A 16,627-nucleotide genomic window follows, 5' to 3' on the forward strand; every position below is an offset into this window, starting at 1 on the left:
ATTAGAGAGATTCCCACGGGACGCACAAACCTAAAATGTTCCTAGTTCCCATGTGTTAATAACCTCACACAGATTTAGACCACAAGCTGGAAACATTATGTCATTACACACAATGTACCTCTCCCACTGATATGTATCATTAAATACAAACAACTTAACAGAAAGCGGATGCCGCTCAGGAAACTGCACTTTTTCCAGCCAACTGTTGATAGCCATTTTTAGCTTGGTAACTGGACTCTAGAGCCACAGTAATGACATTATCCACGCAGGCAGCAGTGGTTAGCAGAGGGAACGCTTGGCTTTGCTGCATATTCAGCAGGCCCCCATCTGTCCTGTGCAAAGTTCAAGGCGTGTCTCAGGAGAGCCTGGCTGGGCTTGCAGTAATTAAAGAGCGGCTGTCTGGCCCACAGGGCCGTGATGTGTGTGCCCGTCCTGCAGACTCCCACACTGAACCTTTCAAGTCACACTGAGATGGAGTGCTGCAGCCAGCCAGGTTCCACCGTCACTCTCAGCATTTGCATTGGCAGAAAGATGAATGAATGTTGCTGCTGTATGTGTTGTTGACCGGTCGCCCTATATGACTCCCCTATAAAACGGACCAGAGGTTGCTGAGATAATGTCGTTCTCATTAAAAATGTCATATAATATACTGCATGTACTATAAAGAGCATGTTGAAACACAGGCAGTGGTAGACATTATAGAGTCAGAGACACATTCCTCTGTCTTCTCCCCTGCGAAACACTTCTCTGTAGTTTGTAAGTAGCTTTTCTTCATTTACTAAAACAAAGTTGAATCACTATATTTTGGCTTTGCTAACACTCCCTCTTTGTTTTTTGTGTGTCTGGTTGCTGATTCACAGGTGCTGTTCCTATGTGGGTCGTCGTGGAGGGGGCCCTCAGGCCATATCCATTGGGAAAAACTGTGACAAGTTTGGCATTGTGGTGCATGAGTTGGGTCATGTGATTGGCTTCTGGCACGAACACACTCGGCCTGATCGAGATGAACACGTCAGCATTATCAGGGACAACATTCAACAAGGTAGGAGCACAGATCTCACAGCAATAACGTGGACGAGACACAGGGAGAGATGAAATAATAAAAGTCTGTGTAAAATGTGTGTACAAAGAAAGTCTGGGCTGAGATTGTAAAACCAGAGAAAGACACCTGTGATCTTCAGCCTGTCGATTTCTATTAACACGTTTTTCCATCTGTTAATATTATGGGTTAAAGACTCTCTGACAAAGAGGTGGTTCCATTGTGTTTGTAGCTTCACTGTTGTATTTTTCATATTCACCTTTGGCTTACACACAATACATACAAAAGTGTTTTATATTTCAGCTATGCCTCTCCTTTTTTTCTTTCACAGGACAGGAATATAACTTTTTGAAGATGGAGCCGGGGGAGGTGGACTCTTTGGGGGAAGTCTATGACTTTGACAGTATCATGCACTATGCCAGGAATACATTCTCCAGGTAGGAGCAAAGTTCCACTGAATACACCCCAGACATAAAAACTATTCTTATATCAAGTCAGGCCAAGCTTTTTCCCACTCTCCTGCAACCTTTTAACCCATCATCTTGCTTTCCATTTCTGCTCTTAGTGTTTTATGACTGTATAGATCTGTAATGCACCAGTCTTGTTTCTGTGGCCTGCTGCTGAGTAATGTGACTTGATTTCTAAAAGTTCAAGAAGAGAAAAGAGTAAAACACTTTCAGGTGCAAAGGGAGAGAAATGGTGGATCATCGTAAAATTATTCCTACTAAATCTTCTGTGTTGGACTATATTAAATTGCTTTTGCTGTTTGGGACTACTGCTTATAAGAAAATCATGTGGTGTGTAAAATAACTTGTGGGATGAAATCTACTGTGTTGTACAGTAGCTGAGTTGTTGATTGTACTGTAATTTTCTATTTTGTTCTGGTGCTGAGTATCCTACACACTTTACACTATCAACATAGCTTTTGTTGCATCATTAGTCATATCACAGTAGGAGCTCTGAGAAATGTTTTGAAAGGATTTAAATCCAGCATCTCAGTAAAACCTGAAATGGTTCATATGAAATTATTATTCAAAAATGCTTTTTCTTTTAAAGTGAAAATCCAAGTCCTCTTAGTCATACTGACCGTGTTTGTCTGGGGAAACACCGGCTCCTTCCCACAGCTTGTTCAAATTAAAACTACTGCTTTTGCAGGACTAGCAGCCCCACTAAACCAGCACTGGTCCTGGGGCTGAGATAGACCATCAACACTAGCCCTGTTTCATTACAACAAAACTTCTGTGCACTGTTTCCAAGGTTATGTGTAACAACTTGTAAAAGTTGTGCTTTCATACCATGAACCACCTCATTATGTTCCTAAAGGCTCTTTGAAGAGGCTTTGATGATTAGCGCTACCATGATAGCACTGTACAAGCTTTCTGCACTCCAAGCACAATTTAGGTCAGCCCCCAATAATCACCTGCATCTCGTTAGGACGGAGTAGTGGAAACTTTATTACTCTTACACATGATGGAAAGGTTCTGCCTATCTGCCAATGCTACACTGGAGAAAACAGATTCAAGTTACTCTACAACCATTTGTATCTTAGACGTTGGGCAGTAAGCATCTAACTCATGAATGGCTAAGGTTTGGATGCCCAGCCGAAATATGGTTTTGAATTTATTGGATACCACAAAAACATTGCATAAAAATTCATTTGTGAAAGCAGAACTGTGTATGTGTCATATTGAAAATGACACCCAAATTTGTCTCTAGCTGACCTCATTCTCTACTCCTTGTCGGATGCGGCAGGAAGCCCTGCCAGATGTTGTGCCATCATCATTCATCACAGCACAGGGGTGTTACGACATCAGAGGAACAAGCTTAGCAGAAAAAGTCCCATGACGAACACTGATGAGTCTGGGCTCTTACTCCAGTCATCCTAGGCTACAGTAAAGTTGAAGTGTTTTTTACCAGCTGGGCAAATACAGAGCCAAGACATACCTCTTGGAGAAGTTGACTCATATTTAGCTTCTGAGTCATTGTTGTAATTTCAAAAGAGTCACTACACTCATTGCAATATTGTTTATGGAAAACCTATCTATGTACATTTAAATACACTGTCCGTCCAAAAAAAAAGTCACCACCTGGATTTAATTAATCAAATAGGTAAGAGCCTCCCATTAGATAATTGCTGCACGGATGGTGATGTTTCAGCTGGCAACAAGTCTTTTAACACCAACTGAGGCAGTGAGTAGCTTCTCATTCCTTAAACGACCATCCTGTGGTCATGGAAAAGATGGGGTCAAATTATTGGCATGAATCAAGCAAAGAAAACATCTAAGGAGATTAATGAAACTACTAAAACTGGGTTAACAACTGTCCAATAGAAGAAGGTCATGTGGTCTGAGTCCAGATTTCCCCTGTTCCAGAGTGACGACTGCATCAGGGTAAGAAGAGAGGCGAGTGAAGTCATGCACCCATCATGCCTAGTGCCTACTGTACAAGTCTGTGGGGGCAGTACGATGATCTGGGGTTGCTGCAGTTGGTCAGGTCTGAGTTCAGCTACGTTATGTGTCCAAAGAATGAGGTCAGCTGACTACCTGAATATACTGAATGACCAGGTTATTCTATCAATGGATTTTTTCTTCCCTGATGGCACAGACATATTCCAAAATGACAATACCAGGATTCATTGGGCTCAAACTGTGAAAAAGTAGTTCAGGGAACATGACATACATGGATTGGCCACCACAGAGTCCAGACCGTAGCCCCATTGAAATTTGGGATGTGGTGGAGAAGACTTTGCCCAGCGTCCGACTCTTCCATTGTCAATACAAGGTCTTGGTGAAAAATGAATTCAACTCTGGAACTGGAATAGATGTTGTGACAATATAGAAACTTATCGAAACGGTCAAGGCGAATGTGTGCCATAATCAAAACTAAAGGCGGTCCAACGAAATATTAAAGTGTGTGACTTTATTTGGAAGGTCGGTGTATTTTGCAGTCTGTGACAACTGAACCTCGGAAAGCGGTATAAATATTATGGTTACCTCATGCTGCTACGTGCAGGCTATGACTTTAGTTTGGGGTATGAAAACTGCACTCTTTGACTCTTACCTCTGTTGCATAGATAAATACAATGGGGTAACCTTTCAGCCAGCTGCAGGAACAGTCACTCCAACCATGCAATGTTCTACCTATGGCAGTAGAGCCTAAACTAAAGTAAACTGTTTCGACAGTATTCTGTAACGTGATATCTGGGCACATGTAAGTCAAAGCAAAAACAAGTGAGCCCAGACTATGATCGTTACTACTTCAGTCTGATATGAGAACCAGCTGTTGGCTGACTTTTTATTCTTACTGGGCCCTCTTTTTCAGCTGTATATAAATTTATTTATTTTCCCCATCACCAGCTCCCATACCCTGTGTTACTCTCACAGTGTGTTTGTCTCTTCCCAGATCGACTGCCATGCTTGTGGCAAACAGATTCTGGGAAGCAGTGAGGGAATATTTGTCTAAACAGAGAATGTGGCTGGGTGCAGGCCAATGTACAGAAATGCCTGTCTGGCTACATCCAAACTACAAATGCAGCACACTCACTACACTACTGAGCTTTTAGGTTTACAGATGACCTGAACAAAGTCCACTGCAACTGATGCCAATAGTTGGCCGTTGTTTTTCAAGGTGTTTTAGAGAACATGTTTTGTCCTACATTTGGTTTCAGCCAAACCAGCACTTAAAGACAGGATGTTCTTTCGACTGCTATCACTCTTACGTCAAGATTTAAATGTCATCATGTAAATTTGTGGCATGCACAGCTTGCTCCGCAATGGAACAGCCCAGCCCCAAAGTATGTTTATGTCCGATAATCCACCGTGTTCTGTTTTCAGTCCAAATCCGACTGTGTTGATCAATAAGACTGTTTGGACATGAGAGAGGAATGGCTGCCGCTGCTGGAGAATGTTTCACAGAGCTGTATTAGCAGACAAGGGGCTCCTGTTAGCTTTTCACAAGTCATTCCAAGCACTTTTTCTTGAGCACCGATTGGCTGATTTATCTGCCACCGGTGTCTTTCTTTGTTACCCCATTATTAGCCAGTGTGTTTGCTCAGTGTTTTACAGTAAATCACCGTGGGAAGCCAGGGCCTTTGCTGCGGGCGTTGTTGGGAAGATTTCATGGCTTGTCTTGATGTTTTGCTGTGTCTCCTGGGGACAAGCAGGACTGATCCCCATGCTTTTTGTCTGGGGTGTGTTACCCAACCCACAACTCAACCTGCCCCCTCCTTTGCTGCAAAGATATTTTTTCAGGTCTGGTGCGTGGAGCGGTGCCAACTCAAATAGAGACCTGCCAGTGTGCCCTTTGTCTGCTCTGACACCGGCTGGAGTGGCGTTTTTCACCGACAGCCAGCATACGGGCTCCTGGAAGCTCACAGACAGACAGGCAGGCAGAGTCTAAACTGTTAGCTCAGGCTGCTCTGTTTGCACATGCCTGGCGTTGATAGGCATGTCACCATGGGAACGGCCAGGGAGCCAGGCCGTTGCTCGCCAATACTTGGAGAAAATGGAGATGATAAACTAGCAAAGTGTCAAGTGAAGCAGCAGTGTGAAAGGAGTCTTTTTGGACTGTTTTGCTCCGCTATTTTAAAGCTATGTAGATGCATCACCTGGTTGGTTTTAATTTAAAAACAATTGCTTATGCAATTTATTTTGGTTACTCAGTAAATCTGTAGAAAGTCCTAGGCTTATGCTTCAAGCCATGTGTAGGACAGACGCGAGTGAAGAATGGCGTTAACCTTAGAAACAGGCTGTGTGACCCCGACCTCAAAGGAAGACTGTGATAAGTGACTACAGCTTTCCATCTGTTGCATCTTAGCCAGAGATAAGTAGAGCTAAATGAATCACTGAGGAAAAAGTGATTATTTCTTGAAAACCAAAGCAAGCCTTTAACTCATAGTACGCTGAATCTTCACATACACGCATTTGTTTATGTGTAGACACTGTGTGGAGGAACTGGCAAGTGAAATAAAAGCTTATGTGGGAGAAAACCGTGATAAAAAAAAAAATCTGTGCTTTAATGTACCTTAATTAAAAGCAGTCGATGAGGCACGTGTAAAGGATCAAATCCTGACTGGTTAAATGCATCATTTATTCTGAATAAGAAGATGATCCAATGTTGATTACAGTACAAGCATGTTTAATAATTATGTCCATATTTGTATGTGGTCATGCTCGGGTCGATAGCAGGTACAGGCTTCGTGCTGTCCAGTTTAACCAGAGCCACGTCAACACAAGTCTCTCAGCATTAGGTTATTTAGTTGGAAGGAATATTGTCCTAAATCTATCATATGTGGATTTGAATTTCCTTTATTTTTCAACAAAATAACCACAGTTTGTTTGGCTCAGTATAAACTGGCAGTACTCATTTCCATCATTGGTTTTTAGTCTGTCCTTTAAAAGCAGTTAATAATTGTGCTGACAGTGATTGAATAAGTCCTTACTTATTGAGTAAACATGTTTTCAGGTGTGTGTGCATGCTGTTTGGGTTTTTATTCATACCAGTCTGTCTTTGTCAATTGCAGAGGCATCTTTCTGGACACCATCCTACCACGCTATGATGTGAATGGAGTGCGACCACCCATTGGCCAGAGAACCAGGCTGAGCAAAGGGGATATCGCACAGGCACGCAAACTCTACAAATGCTCCAGTAAGACCAAAATGACAGATATTGTCTGCTATGGGTTTTTCCTGTCTATTTTTGCATGTGTCCGCAACATCGCTCTGAGAGAGGTCTGTAGCTCCTCCTGCCTTCCCCCAGATGCAGCTCACACTGTGTGGAAATAGCCAAGCATCCACTATTGATGTGGTGTGGTTCCTTGGCTACAGCGTCTGAGGCTCCCGAGCAGGGAGGAGTGTAAACACTACCCAGGGACAGGAAGTTTGTCATCACTCTTTCCCAGATAGACGTAAATGAACAGCTGTTATTGAGATGACAATGGCTAAACTGATTGCTGGGAATCAATTCCTCCACAGATCACAGCGTGTACAGTTTAAACTATGCCGTCACATACTAAAGTGAGTTATGTAAGCCTGGCACTTTTCTGAAACCAATCACGTTGTTCATGCTTTTTGAGAGTACAGGGGACCTAATGCCAGTGAAGTAAACACAATTCATAGCATTAACAGATGTATATTGAGAACAACCTTCTGCTGAATAGATTTGATGTCAGACAGTTAATTGTAGGTCAGACCAGGATAGCTGAGCTGTCAGCCTCACGTTCAGCTCAACGAATAAACATAGTGATGGGTCACCAGAGATGGACCAGCCGGTGTGGTTATAGAGAGAACTGGAAGTCTTGACCTTAAATGGATCTATATGTGTCTGTGAAAGCGCTCTCTCTGCTTCTTCTTGTCTTGTATGGAAGACTGGATGATGTGGCGCACATTGTGGGGGATGAGGTAGTGAGCCTCTCCACATGTTTTTGGAAAAAAGAAAATCCTTAAAGAGCCACGGATCTCCCATTCATGCAGCATTCCTTGGAGTGTTTGTCATGTCCAGTGTGTGCCTGAGCGCTTGTTAATGGTTTAGTATTGGCAGTCCTTTGCCAAGCAATATTACACACAACTCATAGCTCAGGCTACCTAATTTTATTGCTTATACACAGTCCTCGAGGGAAGCAATGAATGCAGGCAGTTGGGGGAGATGTTTTTCTTATTCTGCTAAATGCAGCCCAAGGTAAAGATAACACAGAGGTAATGATGAACGCATTAGCAGCGCCCAAGATTGCCAACTACAGATATGAATCGACGCTCTCATATTTCCACACAGTCTTAAACACATCTTTCCTCCACTTAGCAGCAGCCTCCCTTAGTCGTTTCTTGAGGCTGTGCATTGTGTCTGGACACTTGCACACTTAGTTTTGTCAGTCAAACCAAGGGTGGTTTTTCACTGGCAACACGTACATAATGCATCACATCCTCTAAAGGAGTGAGTTATTTATAGTGAGCCAGGTTTATTTTCAGAGGATGCTCAGAAGAAAGTGTCTCACACTCTCTATTCCTTTGTGTGATCATCATCTGGAGTAGGTGGGGGAGGGGAGAGGCGTGGGGCCGTGGGTGAATATTATCAGCAGATGTGCATTTGAACATAAAAGAGCTGCCCTTTATTTCACATTTGTTATCATTCTGGCATCGCGCATCTGTCTCTGCAGCAAAGCTTCAATTTACTTCAAAGCTAATGTCAATAAAGCTTGATTTAGAGAGTAGAAGGCAGTGTATCATGCTCATGTTTTAGGCCTGACATTCAAGTGTGTGTGTGTGTGTGTGTTTATTTTTTTTTTTTTATGTATACAGGATGTGGGGACAGTCTGCAGGACAGCAGCGGGAATTTCTCCTCTCCTGGTTTCCCCAATGGATATTCTGCCTACATGCACTGCATCTGGAGAATATCAGTCACGCCGGGGGAAAAGGTATGAGCATGAGGAACGTGCCAGACCAACTTTGAGTTGCCTCTAAACAAGCATGACTTACTGCATATACTGATGGTCTCTGGTGACCGTACTTTGTCAGTAATCATGCTCTCTTGTTTTTTTTTTTTAAGATCATTCTGAACTTTACATCCATGGATCTGTACAGGAGTCATTTGTGTTGGTATGACCATGTGGAGATCCGAGATGGATACTGGAGAAAGGCACCACTCAAAGGTCAGTTTTAATTGAAGAATACTGTAGAGCCATTCAACTAACAATTCATTTCATTAGTAAATATTCAGAGTTTCTTATAAATTCACAAAAATGTCTTTTTTTAATCAACAAAATGTAAAGCTATTTAATAAACAAAAAAATCATAAAAAAATAGGAAATAGTCAGATTTATTACTGAAAGTAGTTGAATCATATGCACATTGTTTAGAAAAAGTAAGTTTTGATTGGTGAAAGAGGTACTAACTGATACTTGTACCTCATACCCAGGACACCCAGTGTATGCTAAAATAAAGCTGCTAGTTGTAAGATTAGTTTTTGTCTATTTTTATATTCTGCCTCTCTGTTACTCCTCACAGTGTATTTAGTTTGTGTGACAGTAAAAGTTGCACAGAGGAATTTCAGTCACTTAATTTTTTTTAAAAAGGGCAATTTGTTGTACAGCAGAGTGACAAGATAAAAGACAGGGCAAATGAAACTTGTGAAGAAAAAAGTAAGAATGCGAAAGAAACAGCACATGAGATCTAAGAGTATTTAAACCTGTTAGGTTTGGCAGATGGGATTGTAAAAAGTTATTGCAGGTGATCAAATCTTTGTGTGTGTGTGTGTGTGTGTCTTCACCTGTGACTTAGGTCGTTTCTGTGGTGATAAGCTGCCTGAGCCAATAATCTCCACCGACAGTCGATTGTGGATTGAATTCCGCAGCAGCAGCAACTGGGTGGGGAAAGGTTTCTCTGCCGTTTATGAGGGTAAGCACCCATTCCCCGACCTCCCTGCACCCACTCCTGCATGTGGCTCAGCTGAGTGCACGCATGGCCAGTCACACATCCAACAATGTGCCTAGAAGCTGCAGTAATATGCACAGTTTTTGGCTCGCCTACTGCTGATGTGTCAGGCATTTTACACTGCATTAATCAGATTTTGGCCGCCTTTCAGATTTAGCTCTATTGTTTCCAGACTGTGCAAAGGGATAATGTGTGTTTGTGTTTGTATGTACTGCCGGTGGAGCCATTTCAGCTAATCCACATTATGTAAATCAGAACATTGAGGAAAACCTTTTTTGTTTTGCTTTTCTGTGCTGATGATATTGCTATCGAGGGAGCTCAGTATTTGGTTTTCTTTTTTGTTGTTTTTACTGTGATATGTAGCCATCTGTGGTGGGGAGGTGAAGAAGGACAGCGGCCAAATACAGTCCCCCAACTACCCTGATGACTACAGGCCTAACAAAGTGTGTGTGTGGAAGATTTCGGTAGCTCAGGGCTACCACGTAGGCCTTACCTTCCAGTCTTTTGAGGTGAGACAACAGGCCTTTGTTGCGTATTAAATCAGTGCTGTCCTGTTTATTTGGTAACCTTATAACAGATTTGTCCAACTCTAATCTCAAGCACTGTACCCTTTCTTAGATTGAGAGACACGACAGTTGTGCCTATGACTACCTTGAGGTGCGTGATGGGAACTCTGAAAGCAGCCCTCTGCTCGGTCGTTTCTGTGGTTATGACAAGCCAGATGACATCAAGACCAGCTCCAACCAGCTGTGGATGAAATTTGTTTCAGATGGCTCTGTCAACAAGGCAGGTTTTGCTGCTAACTTCTTCAAAGGTGAGAAGTTAAGGGTTATAAACTGTAAGGGGTGAATGTTCCTACAATGTCTGTATATGTTTTTAATTTTCCAGCAGTAAACCCTTTTTTTGTCAGATATTTTTCTTCCACTTGCACCTTTGGGTTCTGTGTGACTCTCTTGACCTGTCCCTGCTGTTGTTTTGGAGGTTTTCCCGTAACCCATCGAGCCAGGGGGCCAGCAAAAAGGGTCCTAACATATCTTTGTGTTTTCAGAAATGGATGAGTGCTCCAAGCCGGACAACGGTCGCTGTGAGCAACGCTGTGTCAACACACTAGGCAGCTACAAGTGTGCCTGTGACCCAGGCTATGAGCTGGCTGCTGACAAGCGCAGCTGTGAGGGTAAGTACAGGGAGAAGTTACCAAGCCCTGCTCACCATGTAATTTACATGCTAGAGGAGTTTACACAGTTAACAACCCAAATACAATAAGTACAGTCATTCCTACAAGCCAGTAAGGATACCAGCAGTGATGCTTGTGCTGCCTGTGCACTCTATCTTTTAAATATTTGAGTCACAACAATGCAAGCATTACTTTTATCACAAATTACATGTTGTTGTTTAAGACCTGACTATGAGAATACAAGTTGTACAGTATTAGTTTGATCACTTCCTCTGTGTGCCCCTAGAGGAAGTCAGCTACTTCACCTTTACTATGTGTAGCTATCTTTATCTGATGCTATAGATTGTTTAGCTTCTGTATAAAATATAGAGCTGTAAATATTAAAGACAGATTTAAAGGAAACAACACATTCTCAAATAACATCTGAAAAGACGTTTGCGTCTTTGCAATAATCACCTATTATTATTTCAAACGATTCTTTTAAAAGAGGGTAAGACTACAGATCAGCACACAAACTAGTGTGATAGCTTGACAAGCCGTACAAACTACTATTACCGTTGGTAAGGATGAACACTGCACATTAATTTTAGCTAAGAATAGCCAGGTGAGGGAATAGCAAACACCAGTTGTTGTAACATGCTTTGTATTGCATAACTGATACAAAGCTCGCCTGAGTCCTGACAGGAAGGTCAGGCAGTAATCGGGTTTAGTACACAGAAGGATATAATTTTAGCTTTATGGTTTGCAACTTAACATTTGGAATATGTCCTGTTGAAACAGGTGTGATGATGTAATTTACTTTCGTTGCCCACACATTTCTGTCAAGTTAACAATTTGTCCTTGTGTCTTTCCATGTTTTGTTTTCTGTCCAGCTGCCTGTGGAGGCTTCATCACCAAGCTGAATGGGTCAATCACCAGCCCCGGTTGGCCCAGAGAGTACCCTCCAAACAAGAACTGCATCTGGCAGCTGGTGGCCCCCACGCAGTACCGCATCACTCTGCTCTTTGACGTCTTCGAGACTGAGGGCAATGACGTGAGCACTGGGGTTATTATGAATCGGCACGGGGTGGGTTTGTTCTGTGTTTTCTCTGCCGTTGCACCACTCGTTGCAAATAAACCTTCCTCTCGTTTGTATTACATAAGTAAAATCAAATAAAATGTCCTAGCATTTTCACATGCTGCGTTTCTCTGCTCAGGTTTGTAAGTACGACTACGTGGAGGTGCGCAGTGGACTTTCAGCTGATTCTAGGTTACACGGGAAGTTCTGTGGTGCAGAGAAGCCAGAAGCTATTACCTCACAGTACAACAACATGCGAATTGAGTTCAAATCGGACAATACAGTGTCCAAAAAGGGCTTTAAAGCACAATTCTTCTCAGGTGAGTCTGGCAGTATTGAATCAAAATATAGTTAATTGTTTTCATTCAATCACTCAGAGTCTGTCAGCCATAGGGAACATTAATCAAGGTTGTATTTCTTCTTTATTTCAGACAAAGATGAGTGCTCTAAGGAGAACGGTGGTTGTCAACACGAGTGTGTCAACACCTTTGGCAGCTACAGTTGTCAGTGCAGAAGTGGCTTCGTTCTGCATGAGAACAAACACGACTGTAAAGAAGGTATTTTACCTCAGATTTGTGGCAGATTTGTCGCTCTTGTTGAGTAACTCGGGGTCAATGAGCACACGTGTCAAAAAGCTTCAGTGCAGTCTAAGCATTTCCCCGTTCAGCTTTATAAGTGTGGAGGGGGCCCGTGTTCATTAAATCATGTCTTTTTACAGCTGGCTGTGATCACACTGTGAATAGCGTGAGTGGTGTCATTACCAGCCCCAACTGGCCGGATAAATACCCTAGCAAGAAGTCATGCACCTGGGCACTCACCACCACACCAGGGCACCGCATCAAAATTGTACGTGGCGCTCTCCTCCTGCTCTCTGTGTGATTTCACTTGTCAATCATGTATTTATTTGTGTGTAGCCTGTTTGTCTAATTAAATTGCTAAATCCTCGGAGGACATCTGTGTTTACTGTGCAGATGTCAGAAAGTGTTTTTGGCACTCCTAATGATGATATGTAGCTCCCCCTTCTGTTATTATGTGCATTTCTGCCTACTGTGTGACTGACATACAGGAGATTAATAAACAGAAAATTAGTATCTATATCTGTTTGTAAAATCACAATGCAGACAGTTGAAGAATATCATTTAATCAGGTACAAAGAGTCAGAGACAAAGAGCGTCTGTAAATAAAACATATTACAATCAAGATAATGTAATTAAAAATATCTAATCTCCTTTTATAATATTAAAGAAGACTGATTGAACTTACTCATTTGCTGCCTTGTTTTCTTACAGGCCTTCAATGAGATCGACATGGAGGCCCATTTGGAATGTGCTTATGACCACATTGAGATTTATGATGGCCGTGATGGAAAAGCGCCCAGCCTCGGTCGTTTCTGTGGCACAAAGAAGCCCCAGCCCATCACTTCCAGTGGCAACAAGCTGTTCATTCGTTTCTTCTCTGATAACTCTGTGCAGAAGAAAGGCTTTGAGGCTTCCCATAGTGCAGGTAAGAACAGCTGTTGTTGTAACAGCGCTCCGTTTCTTTTGCTGCTGAACAATCAAACAAACACAGTAGAGGCTAAAAGGGATTTGAGTCAACTTAATCACATGTTAAACTTTGGGACCGTTTTTTTTTTTTCTTTTTTCTTTATGTAATGCACGTTTTGGTTACAATTCACCGCCCTGTCTTAGAATGATTATGACTCACATATGACAAAACATGCCTAAAGATTCCTTTTATCTAAATGACTAAAACAATAAATTACCCATAAACCAACAGCTAACTGGTTTTGATTCGTATCAGCTGTGTCTGAAAAATCTCAGCTCATCTCAACTTGTCTGTCCACAGAATGTGGAGGTCGTCTAAAGGCTGAAGTCAAAACCAAGGACCTGTTCTCCCATGCCCAGTTCGGAGACAATAACTATCCGGGGGCCTCTGACTGTCAATGGATAATCTCGGCAGAGAAAGGCTACGGCGTGGAGCTCATCTTCCAGACCTTTGAGATTGAGGAGGAGGCAGACTGTGGCTATGACTACATGGAGCTCTTTGATGGAGCTGACACGAAGGCTCCACGGCTGGGACGTTACTGTGGCTCTGGGGTAAGAGCATTTTTATTCAGCAGCTAATACTTTGTCAATGTGTTTTCTTAACAAACGCAACTGACTTGTCACAGCACCTATCACTGCAGAAGTGTTAAGACAATTGTTCAAGAATTAGTGCTGCTATTGAGTAACCTTTGCCAGCAGCTTGTAGCAGGGTGACTTTGTGAACTATCGGGGAGTTTTTGATTCCAGTCCATAGCCAACTTGAATCACTTTGTTAAAGCTGAAGTATTTGGGAGTGTTTCTGTGGAGGCGGTTGTATGTCGACACATGCCATCACTCCCTGGGTGCAGATAGCAGATATCAGACTCTCTGCCATTGGGTTGTAACTGTGAATTAATCAGCCAATCCTGTGGCAAGAGTCTGGAACAGTGAGGCCTGCGGGGAATAGAAACACAAGTTTCCTCAGGTCAGAGAACAGCTTGATTTAATTTACAACTACAGTAATAAGCTCTGGCTTTTTACTCATGCTTGTTCCTATGAATCATATGCTGTGGGGGAAGTAACACCCTCAGCACCCGAGGGAGCTGCTCCTCAATCAAGTTTCCTTTTATAAAACGGGTCAGAATAAACTGACACAATTCAGTCAAAAGTAGGATGAAAACTCATTATAGTTGGGGGAGGCTTACTTTTAGCCCAAGGACTAAAATATTAGAGTGCATAGATCTACAATGAAATTTGTACGCTACATTCGTCTTGTGTTTTAAGTCCCTTTGCCCAAATAAACCAAGACAAATGGGCTGTTGTAGATATATTATTTATATTATGAATGACAGCTTTAATCACCGGAGTTGTGTTTTTACAGTTGGTTGCACACGTTTTGGCTGCTCTGACATAGCAGCACTTGCCTTTGTAGCAGCCACAGGCAGCTAATTATTTTTCAGTGTGATGTTCTAAATTAATATTCATGTGACACCACTATTCTGACAAACAGCCAGGTCAAGTGTTGCATATTTTCAGTGCTCACGTAATAGAGTCGACTCCCTTTTTGTTTCAATGGAAACTGGATGAATTGGATGAGTTTGTACTCTAGACAGTAGAAATATAAGAAGTACACTACAGTATGTGATTTGGTTCAGGAAAGAAGTGATCTCTGAGGCAGTGCACATGGCACTCATCATTAAAGTACGTTTTATCCTCACTTCAATAGCAGCCAAAGCCCAAGTCGAAATAAAACTGGAAAGGGCCACCCCGGGGTCCCAGACCCTTCCATAGCCTCTGAGTGTTACTGAACCAGAACTCCTGTGCAGTCAGTTTGTTATGGTCACTGATTTAACTTTTGTTTCAGCATGTGAGAAGTCTTTGGTTGAATTAAAATGCAGTCTAAGAAGCAAAGAAGCAGAAAGTCACAGCCACAAATGAGTGTGTCGTTTTGTCCCTCCTGACAGCCTCCAGAGGAGATCTACTCGGCCGGTGACTCCATTGTGATCAAGTTCCGCTCTGACGATACCATCAACAAAAAAGGATTTCACGTCCGCTACACTAGCACCAAGTTTCAGGACACACTGCACTCACGCAAGTGACCAGCGGTGGCCAGAAGGGGCCGTGCGGGGCAAAGGGGCAAACGAAGGGGCCCCCAGGGGAGGCGCCAGCCTGACGCTCGGAAACCTTCGGCCTCCAAGATGAATCAGACACGACAGAGCAGCCGGAAGACTACCAACCGCACCTCAGCTCCTAGGGGCTCTAGCTCCCCCCACAGACTGTGAGGAGTAAAGCCATTCTGCAGTACACCTTGTTTTTACCTTTTTATGGTTAGGATTGGGGTGGGAGGGTGAAGATCCGCTTTAGGCGGACAGTAGGGGAAAATTTATTGACCCAGTCCCCTCCAGATATTTTTTCGTTTCTTTCTTTTTAAAAAAACAAAAAAACAAACCACAAAACACATGCCTCCCAATAAGAGGCACAAAGGAAAATAGTGGATTCTCAGGACCTGTAGGAAGGCAGGCATCAGCTGGACAGATCCCTGCTTTTGTCGGGCCAGTCCAACACATCCAGAGGGAGGGGGGGAAGAGGAGGAGGAGTATGGTAAGGTGTCCTGAGGTACTCCTCAATACTTGCTCTACGCTCCTCACACTCTCCTCCCTGTGGTTCAAGGATTCCTATGTATAAGAGGATTAGAAGGACTTGACTTGAGATTTTGATACTGTATGTCAGTCAATTGCATGTAATTACAAGGAGAGCAGGAAAACTGTACAGTGGCAACACCAGCATTTGTAATTGGCATTGTCCTGGCAACCAGTGGCAAGATTCTCGCTGTTACCATTAACACGGATATTAAGGAAGCAGTTATCTTATTAAAGGACTAATAAATGAAATGTGGTCCATGTCTTCTGGTTGGTAGTTGCTTGCCTGATGACTGGCTATTTCTGTACCTCCATGTATAAAGTAATGTGTATGATCTTTCAAAGGGAACATGTGCTTTTCTCAGCTCAAACCAGTTAGCACTTTACAGTGAATTGTTCCAAAATCATGAGCTTATGAATTTTTGTGAAACGCAATGCCAGTTCACTTATTTTTAAAATGCATTTTATCTCTCTTATTCTTCATTGTTTTTAATTGCTCCATTTAGTTCCTCAGGCATACTTGAACATTGTGTGTGCCCTGTAACATGGGGGTAATAAAGATATGACTTATGTTTCAGTGTTGATTTACAGTTCTGATGTAAAATAATTTCTCTCCAGAGAAAATGCCTTTTCTTGGTATAATGAAGTATTTCTCAAGAACCAAATGAGCCTGGGTATTTATTGTTAGTAATTTATATTTATATATATATATATATATATATATATATATATATATATATATGAGCCCTAAAATGGCCTTTTATTGTTAAGCAAT

The 16,627-nt window shown here is 42.4% G+C and overlaps 1 protein-coding gene across 1 annotated transcript in view; it reads left to right on the forward strand.

Moving 5' to 3' along the window:
• bmp1a (bone morphogenetic protein 1a) overlaps positions 1–16,434 on the forward strand; it is a 30,113-nt gene extending 13,679 nt beyond the window's left edge. Inside the window, exons 5-20 of the mRNA XM_026343627.1 lie at positions 861–1,039; positions 1,368–1,473; positions 6,558–6,682; positions 8,329–8,444; positions 8,576–8,678; positions 9,307–9,423; positions 9,823–9,968; positions 10,078–10,273; positions 10,508–10,633; positions 11,506–11,666; positions 11,830–12,010; positions 12,122–12,247; positions 12,409–12,536; positions 12,980–13,193; positions 13,536–13,786; positions 15,178–16,434. Of these exons, the coding sequence (XP_026199412.1) occupies positions 861–1,039; positions 1,368–1,473; positions 6,558–6,682; positions 8,329–8,444; positions 8,576–8,678; positions 9,307–9,423; positions 9,823–9,968; positions 10,078–10,273; positions 10,508–10,633; positions 11,506–11,666; positions 11,830–12,010; positions 12,122–12,247; positions 12,409–12,536; positions 12,980–13,193; positions 13,536–13,786; positions 15,178–15,312 (2,410 nt within the window). The 3' untranslated portion in view covers positions 15,313–16,434. The remainder of the gene's footprint in view (positions 1–860; positions 1,040–1,367; positions 1,474–6,557; positions 6,683–8,328; positions 8,445–8,575; positions 8,679–9,306; positions 9,424–9,822; positions 9,969–10,077; positions 10,274–10,507; positions 10,634–11,505; positions 11,667–11,829; positions 12,011–12,121; positions 12,248–12,408; positions 12,537–12,979; positions 13,194–13,535; positions 13,787–15,177) is intronic.
• Positions 16,435–16,627: the final 193 nt, after the last annotated feature.

Source organism: Anabas testudineus, chromosome 9 (assembly GCF_900324465.2).
Source record: "Anabas testudineus chromosome 9, fAnaTes1.2, whole genome shotgun sequence".
Taxonomy (NCBI): Eukaryota; Metazoa; Chordata; class Actinopteri; order Anabantiformes; family Anabantidae; genus Anabas; species Anabas testudineus.